The sequence below is a fragment of the Phaethon aethereus genome, assembly GCF_964289735.1.
Source record: "Phaethon aethereus genome assembly, chromosome: 17".
NCBI classification, from domain to species: Eukaryota; Metazoa; Chordata; class Aves; order Phaethontiformes; family Phaethontidae; genus Phaethon; species Phaethon aethereus.
In genome coordinates, this window is record NC_138593.1 from 2,284,805 (window position 1) to 2,293,868 (window position 9,064).

At 41.9% G+C, this 9,064-nt stretch overlaps 1 protein-coding gene across 3 annotated transcripts in view; it reads left to right on the forward strand.

Annotated features, from left to right (window-relative positions):
- The window catches only part of ATXN2 (ataxin 2), a gene marked incomplete at its 5' end in the record, with an annotated part of 44,593 nt that extends 37,147 nt beyond the window's left edge, over positions 1 to 7,446 (forward strand). For all 3 annotated transcript variants that reach the window (XM_082007514.1, XM_082007513.1, XM_082007512.1), the window contains 4 exons: positions 1,152 to 1,297; positions 2,138 to 2,365; positions 5,745 to 5,913; positions 6,818 to 7,446. In XM_082007514.1, coding sequence (XP_081863640.1) covers positions 1,152 to 1,297; positions 2,138 to 2,365; positions 5,745 to 5,913; positions 6,818 to 6,846 — 572 coding nt within the window. In that variant the 3' untranslated portion in view covers positions 6,847 to 7,446. The remainder of the gene's footprint in view (positions 1 to 1,151; positions 1,298 to 2,137; positions 2,366 to 5,744; positions 5,914 to 6,817) is intronic.
- Positions 7,447 to 9,064: the final 1,618 nt, after the last annotated feature.

A 9,064-nucleotide genomic window follows, 5' to 3' on the forward strand; every position in this document is an offset into this window, starting at 1 on the left:
TTTTAGCACTATCATCAGCAAAAAAATAGCCTCAGTCTTGACAAGCTGTAGTATCGGAGAGAGTAGTGCGCATTGTCACGTGCAGAAGTGTAGTTGCAAACTGGACTGGTTGTTGCTCAAGGTCTAAAAGCCATAGAGGGGAATAGGCAAAGCATCTTCATCTTCCTAATTCTTGCTTTCCGGTTGCATGCTTTGTGTTTAAAGGAAGACGTGCTATCACTACGGCTTTTCATATTTTCGGAGATTCTCTCTGAAGTAAAAAAAGAGAGTTATGTGGCCCATTTGGAAGCAGAACAGGTCAGGACTCCTCAAGGAGGGACTCGTTGATACTAGTTTGTTGTTGGAGACTGATATGGCTGTAGCAACAGATGTGGTTTCACTGGTGTAAAAGTTTTATGTTGTTAAGTTTTTTTCCTTTTTTGGAATTTTGTACCTTATTTGCCTCTGTTTCAAGGAATTAAGAATTTCACGGCAATGTTGAGAAGCTCACAGAATGGTGGTGATCCAGAAAAGACTCTGCAATTGGCCTTGAAGGGAGAGGAAAGATACGTTATTTTAGTACAAGATACTGGCTTCAGCAAAAAATGGATGCTCAAGCAGCCTCAGTTTTCTCAGCTGTTATGTATGTAATGTGTGTCCCTATAGTTCTTAAGCATACATGCAGTGTATGTACTTTACACTGACTGTACTGTGAGCAATTTCCAGAAGAGTAGCATGGTGAGGTTAGCCAGGTATAAGGCCAAAGAATTTTTTGGATGGTGGAAATAAAAATGGCTTGTAACACCTTTGAAAAGTATATTTCAGGAAAAACTAAATTGTCTGAAAATGATAAATTTGATCTTTTTGAACTGGTCTGTTTGACAAAACAAAAGATGAAATACTGCTTTTTTCTATGTAGTATCTGTTACATTGTCAAACTAGGGAAGATGAACTGTCTAATTATGGTTATTTATAGACTTTCCTGCAAAACCAAACTACACAAAAGCAAGGTAAGATACTCAGCTATTTGCAAGATAAATATTTTTTTTAGAAGGGGGAGGGAATGTATTTACAGTATGTTTGAGATAGAGCGAAATCTTCAAATGCATATGATGACTTGATGAGATGCATGTTCTGTATCTGTTGTTAAATATTATTATTTTTCATCCTAGTTTCCACTGGCTCACTTGCTCAGCAGTATGCCCACCCTAATGCTACCCTGCATCCGCATCCTCCGCATCCTCAGCCTTCTGCCACACCAACTGGTCAGCAGCAAAGCCAACATGCTGGAAGCCACCCTGCTCCTAGCCCCGTGCAGGTAACAGAACTCAAGGGAGTGGGTGTCTTTAAATTGTATTTAACACACCCTACTGGAAGGTATTGCATCAGTCTGATGTTTGACATAGATATATTGATTTCTTTGAGAGGAAGAATAGTAAGGTAGAGCAGCTGCCCAAATGAACTGCATGAACTCCTCATACAGGAGTTGTCTAGATTCCCCTCTGCTTGCAGTGGCTAGGACTCAAAGGTGGTAAGCTCATGACATAGTTTGTTAGATAAGCTAGGAGGGAAACTTGTGGCAGTCCCCTGTCCTTAGTAAGGATGAATATTGAAGTCCTCCGTTCATTTCTCCCCCTTTACAGGGGATGAGGTATAGCTTGTTTCCATGTTATGATCAAGGAAGGATCATAATTTTGTCAGAGCTTTAATATGAGTGGACTTACAACTGGAAATAGCAGATATGCTATCCAAATGCTGAGTAGCAATTTCCTCAAAGGTGAGCAGCTGAAAACAAAATAGGCCTTGTGATAGTGCTGCATGCCTTAGTTACCTACTGGTAGTAACTTCGGGCTGCTGAGTGCAACTGTGAACAATATCGAGCCCCACAGTTGCAGGGTCTCCTTGTTTTTACCTGTCAGTCTAGGTTCCATTTTCCAGGCTTCTGCTCACATGACTTTCTAGTGCAAGGAGACAGTGAGCCTGGTGGAATTGAAATGAGTTTCCTCATGACTGATAGGTGTGGTGATCCTTAGATTTGCCACTTAAAAAGATTCATTGTCAAAGAGCAGTTTTGCAAACCTTTCTTAGGCTACTTTACAGAATCAACGTGTCTCTGTTCTGGATCATAACCTAAATGATCTTCTGTCTCTTTTTGCAGCATCATCAGCACCAGGCTGCTCAGGCACTCCACCTGGCAAACCCACAACAGCAGTCGGCAATTTACCACGCAGGTCTAGCTCCAACCCCGCCTTCCATGACGCCAGGCTCCAATACGCAGTCTCCACAAAATAGTTTTCCTACAGCACAACAAACAGTCTTCACCATTCATCCCTCCCATGTTCAACCTGCATATACCAATCCGCCACACATGGCCCATGTCCCCCAGGTAAACACAGTTTAACAACCTTCAAGACTAAATGTCTTAATGCCACAAAGTTAGGACAGTCGGGCCTGCTGAAGTGATTTCCATTCTGTCACCTCTCAGCACAGACTACCTGTTGTGTTATTTAGGTTTCTGTCTGTACATTGCCTTTATTTAGAATTTTACAAGATATTTGGACTTCAGCTTCCAACACCCAGTGCATCTACAACTGTAGTTTAATGAAGACATCTTAAGGTGGCACTGCTACTGAAAGAAATTGAGCTCTCTTCCCAGTTCCCAGCTCCCATCCTTGTCCTGCCCCACCATTCTGCTCACAGAACTGTTTGGCCATGCAGCAAACCAGACTGGGGACATGATTCAGCTGAAGTGTGCCTCCCCTGCCCCCATTTTAGGCTATTTCTCAGTCAAATCAGTTCACTACTCGGGTTCACTGCATGATCACAGGAAGAGCTGGCATACAGAAAGGTTGGAGGTGAGAGCTGAGTGGAGGAAAGCTGAATTGCTGCATTTGGTGGCAGTTTTAGGCTCTGCATTGTAGTCAGATTTATACAAGTACATCCAGAAAAGGATATTACACAGGATTACTAGGGAGTAGCAAGGCACTGCAATGGGAGATGGGCGAGACTGAGTTCAGATGACTGCAAGACAATCCTTGCTGAAAGAGAAAACTCTGTGTGTGTGTGTGGCTCTAACTGAATTGCATATGCAGGAGATCCCCAATGGTTGTTGGGCAACTTAACGGTCTTTGCTTCAGGATCAGAAACCCACTTCTCTTAACAGCTCTCCTGTGTTCAACTCACTATAAAAAGGATTTTGGGAAGGGAAGCACATGATTGATTAATCAAGAGCTCTGCGTAAAGCAGCATTACACAGATTTTCTGATGCTTATTAAATCTCATGGATTTAGTGTGCTTTGTCAAGGAAGGGATAATTAATCGGTAATTTGTCTGCAAAATTTCTTCTACAGACCAAGTACTTGGTGTCTGGCTTATGCCTTCTCATACAGGTTAGCAGTAGTTTGGGATATCGTGACTAACTGTCATTAGGGAGGTTAGTCTCATAGGTGTCCAGTCCCTTGCAGAATTCTTACGAAATTTTTGCTTTGGTCCCTGGGACAGTCAGTTAAGCCAATGAATTAATAGTTCTTTAGGAATTGTTTTACTGAGTTTTTAGCTTTTTAATTCTGTTAGGCTTTTACTATCTCTGCTTTTGGACTGTGGGAGGGTAAGGGGAGGATGTCCAAACTTGACTATTGCTGTGGTATGTTGCCGTGTCCTCCCAGGCTCTGGTTTCTGCCAGAAACAAGATAGTTGCTCTGCTCTGGTGTGATGGCACTGGTGTGAATGCCTAGGTTAGAGTGCTGCGTGGGTTGCCTTCCATGCAGCCCTTCGGAGGGTCTTGCTGCAAGCTCCTGGGTTAGTGGCATGTTCGGTGCCATGCCTTGAAACATAAAATGTGTTTGTTTCAGGGTCTGCATAAAGGTAAAACTGTACATGAATTGTCCTGTACACGTCATGGCCAGGCCCGTACCTGCGCTGTAGGATGCAACCTTTGCCTTCCTTTCTGTGTGCCAAGCACTTAATAAGCAAACCTTGCTGAAGCAAATCAGATGCAACTTTTAGGCAGAACTGACTGCTTAGTCAGGACTTTTTAGCAATCACAGGCAAAGCCTGCTTTACCCTTGATTTTTTACTTAGGCAGTCTCTTCTGCTGTAACCTTTTTAGGATGAAAACTACAATCTGTAATCCATGATACTTACACCAAACTGACTTTTCAAAATGAAGTAGTTCCCTCAAAAACTTCTAATGAAGGAGTAACTACAGTTCTGTAAGAAATTTTAAATGCATGTAATTATTCCATTGTAGGGAAACTAATCGCTGGATTTAATAGTTTCTTAGCAGCCTCATTTCCAACTTCTGAACACTGTTCTGAACTACCATGTAGTAGGAATTTCAGTTAGGCTAACACAGGGGATCCGTTTAATTTCCCTTTAGGTTATCAGATGAATCTTGAGCTGTTAGATATCTCACTTGAGAAACAGTACTTTAAAATTCATTACGGAGTACTGTCAGCTGCCAATTTGCAAACCATTTGAGCCACAGCAGAAATTTTTATCCAATGTGTGTATTGAATACAGCTGCTATATGAATAGCTGCTTTATAAGAATGGCTGCTATAATAGCATGTTTGTCAAAGTAAAAATGGTGCTGATCCTGAAAGGTATTTCTGTTTCACAGCCTTATCTTCTAAGCCTTTTTTAGAGCAAGAGTGAGATTTGAATTGCAGTTCCTGCCTTGAAAGGCTTCTTGAGTGTTACTAATACAGTGCAAGTCTGATAAAGAGTTTGAGGAATGTCTGTGATGAGTCAAGTAACCCTTTTGTCTTTAAGAAATAAAATTGTAGCCACTACCCGCTATCTGTCTTTACTGGCATGTGAAACTTGTGAGGCTGCGATTATTGCACCGTTAGTGCTCTGTTAATGGGATATGGTAGACGGACAAAGCAAACCTTAGACACAAATGCTCCCTCCTGCCCCCGCAAGAGAGACCCGCTGAGATCGCCGAGTACTTAAAAGCACGAAACATAAGGGAAACTAGTGTTTACTAGATTTTTCAACTAAAAAATTGATGACCTCTAGAGTCATGAACTGCTCTGAGCTAAAGAAGACAACTGACAAGTTACTGAACTTGTTTGCCAGAAGGTGATCAGCTTTCGTAAAGATTAATGTCCTTTTTCCACTGAGACTTAACTGTGTTTGCTTAGATTACACAAGGACCTTAACTGTGATGCGCCTAACTGGAAACAGAACAAAGCTGACCTAACAGTATGAAGGGATGAAATCACTCATCTTAGAATGACTGCTTAGATGATTGGTAATGTGGGCACAGGTCACTGGAGAGAGTGGTTTCTAGGGCAAGGAGCCATGAAAGAATGTGGAGTTGTGTAATGAGCAGCTGAGGAAGGGATGCCAGACTCCCAGTGCGTGTGACATTCCTATCTGTACCCGGTGCATTCTCTGCATAGGGAGTGCTTTGATCTGGGTTAATAACAACAATGTTTTGAAGATACGTTGCTGAGGGTTTTTTTTTTAAATAGCCCAGTGTTTAATGCTGACAGTTTGTCCCAGCACTCACTGTCCAAATGGCTAAAATTGAGAACGTGACTCAGAGCCAGCAGTAAGAACTTGAGCCCCATTTTTTCTTTTTTGTTGTTGTTTTTTTAGTTATTTTTGTGTTAAGATCTGACTTAATCCCTATAGCTAATCTAGTTAAAACAGAGTAAATCTCTGGATTTACTGGTACAGCTGGAGAAAACTTGACAGTCATGTGGCCAGGAGTGATGCCTCCTTGTGACCATTATACTAAAGAGCTCTTTGTTTCAGGCTCATGTACAGTCAGGAATGGTTCCTTCTCACCCAACTGCCCATGCTCCAATGATGCTAATGACGACACAGCCACCTGGTGGTCCCCAAGCCGCCATCGCTCAAAGTGCACTACAGCCCATTCCAGTCTCGACAACAACACATTTCCCCTATATGACGCACCCTTCAGGTGAGGAGTGTGTGCCCGGGAGACCTGCACCTTAACTGAGCCAGGTCGTAGTAGCGAGGAGAACTGTTACGAACCAGATTTGGGGGAAAAAAAAAAAACAACCAAAAAAAAAAAAACCAACCAAAAAACAAACCATAAGATGTTCTTGTAGAGTGGCAGGCTGCTGAAGGCAGACTGTTTCTGCATTTCGCATTTATACTTTGCCAGCCTGAATGCGAACCTAGATAAGTGTATGAGATTTAGCTAATTTAGCAAAGACTTTGCTTCTCTCTAGCTGAAGTAGAAAAACAGATAACTATGCAGACACTGGCACTGTGGGACTCTGTTCTTCCAGGTTTTGCCGTGGTTTTGCCGTGGGGGATGGACTGTCTGTGTAGCCTGTTTATAATGATCTGGGGTTTTATTAAATTTAAAGTGATTGGTGTTGAGGATAGGAGTGAAAATGTTGCTCGGGGGTAGGGCTGTTAGACTTCTAATGACTGAAGTTAAGTGACAACTGAAGTCTAATCTTTAATTCAGAGTAACATTCTGCAGCTTTACTTTTGGGGAAAAGTAGGTGCTGCATGACTTCTCTCTGCTTTTAAGTTTAACCTTACCTAGGTTTCTTTATTGTTACTCATTTCCAAACAGCCTCTAAACTTTTGTAGTGAACTAGATACCAGATTTTGTTTCTTGGGGAATGTGTGAGCAGAACAAGGCTGCTTTCTGAGGGTTTAGGTAGGGGAAAAAACATCAAAGGGCATCTTGGTATGCAGGGTTTGGTTTTGTTCATTAAAAAACAGGAAAAAAAGAAAAAGAAAAAAAAGAAAAAGTTCAGCTCAGTACTTGTCCTGTGACCACTTGACTAGCAAACTGTTGTGTGGCTTGCCAATTTATTATTTACATTTGAACTTTTTTTTTACAGTACAAGCCCACCACCAACAGCAGTTGTAAGGCTCATCTGGAATAACTGAAAGGCTGGATACCTTTTGTAGGCCAAATACCTTCCTTCTACTGCTTCTGCCAACTGGAAGCACAGAAAACTAGAATTTCATTTTATTTTGTTTAAAAAAAAAAAAATTGATTTCTTGTAACATCCACTAGGAATGCTAACAGTTCATCTTGCAGTGGGAGAGATTCGGACTGAGTAGAGGCATTTAGGAACTTGTGGGCTATTCCATAATTCCATGCACTGTATCTGAGTCCTGCAAGTGCCCCAACTCTGCTTGCTGAAAACTGGAAGTTATTTATTTTTTAATGACCCTTCAAAGTTATGAACTCATCAGCTAGCAAAAGAAGTAACAAGAGTGATTCTTGCTGCTATTATCACTAAAAATCAAGACTTGGAGATCCCTTTTACTTCTAACTAAACTTGAAACAGGTTCAGTAAAAAAAAAAATTCTAATCGTCAAACTGATGAATTATTATTTATAAATCACGTTTGATGAGATAATCACTATCGCGAGACAGTGATGTAACTTTTAAGTTAAGAAAACTTTTACTTTGTAGATAATATAAAATAAAAACTTAAAAAAAAATTAAAAAATAAAAAAAGTTTTAAAAACTGACCTACTTAGTGTTTGTGTCTTGTTTTACCAGCCTCTTACTTTAATGTGTTCGCCAGCTTTCCATCCGAGTTGGAGTGAGTGATTTATTTAGCGTCAGGTAAGCTTTGCTGTGCGTTCCCGTCGTGTACCCCCCGCCACGAAACCGAATTGGTCATATTTGACTTGCAGGGCTGTTGCAAAAATAAATTGGAGGTTTCAAGATCAGACATTTGATACAGGTTTTAAACAACTTCTTGTGTTCGAATCGATTCCCTAATGCCTCAGCCTTACACTATTCTGGCTGGTGCCACGGAAGATGTCACAACTGCGCCTTGAGGCTTAAGATGATAAAACACTATAGAAGTCGGTGGTGCTGCCGGAGGAGGAAAGGAAGAAATCGGGGTAAGCTCATTCCTTAGCAAAACGACTGGTAAAAAGATGGGGAAAAGGATAGGAGGAAGCAATTAACTATTGCTTGTAACGGGCCGTGGTCTTCGCAACTGCTGTGTTCAGTGCAGGCATCCTACGATGGCTAACCATAAGATGACGCTGGTTAAACTGCGTTAAACTGTCGTTACAGGTCAGAGGCAGGACAAGTGAGCTGTGGTGTGCGCAGCCTTTCCTGGACAGCAGTGAACATCACGTTGTGGCTCGGTGAAAAACGCGCAGGGGAATACAAGTAACTGCTGCAGCGCCTGTCTTAATCCTTCCAGCTCGGCAGTGCAGTAAAAGGTCATGAATCCTGTTCAGATGGGCAGCAGGGGCCACGAGACTGTCGCAGACAGCGATGGTGCCTCGGGGCAGGACTCCTTGAATGAGTCTTGTGAGAAGGAACAGCTTCTCGCACAGCTAATCAGCTTGCTTGTCATTTCTAAGGGAGGGTTTCTGTCTTTTAGCAGCCATTAATTCAGTATGTCTTAAAATAGTTATCCAGGCACCTAGAGAGAATCAGACTAAAGACTAAAAGTGAGAAACAAGTTCTAAAAACAGTTTATTAAGAGCAGATTTTTTTTTATATTATTGTAAAATTGCATTATTCAAGAATAAGTTACTTGTACAGTACATAACAGAAACAATATATAGAAAAACCTACTATACAAGAACAACTCTTCTGTGCAGGTGAAAAGTAGAATTTTCAGATCAACATGCTTCTCATCCAACAAACTGTTGGCTTTAATCATCCTGCTAAGGCCGAGTTAGGGAATGCAGAGTCGCCTCCCCCACCTCCGGTAGTTGCTGGTGAAGGTTGGGTCTGTTCGCATCGAACAAGCTTAAATTAAAATTTGGAATACTCAAACCTGTTAGTGAAGATTTCAAAGCTTTATATGCTTGTTAGAGTAAAACTGCATGGGTTGGATGACAGCAGTGTTTTGTGGTCCGGAGACTCTAAGAAACGAGAAGCTTTGGCCTTGCCCCAGACCTGGACCTCTTCCTAGAAGCTTTGCCCCAAAGTAGTTTTGGTGAGGCGATGATGGTGTCGGTGTTCGCTAACCTGCTCTGGATTGCCGGTGCCGCTCCTCAGGGCTGGGATGCGGATGCAAGAGGGAGGGGTGGATGAAGAGATGAAATCGTGCTTCACGTCATGAACTTCTTCGGAACCTGTTGCCCCCAAGGATGCGCAAAAG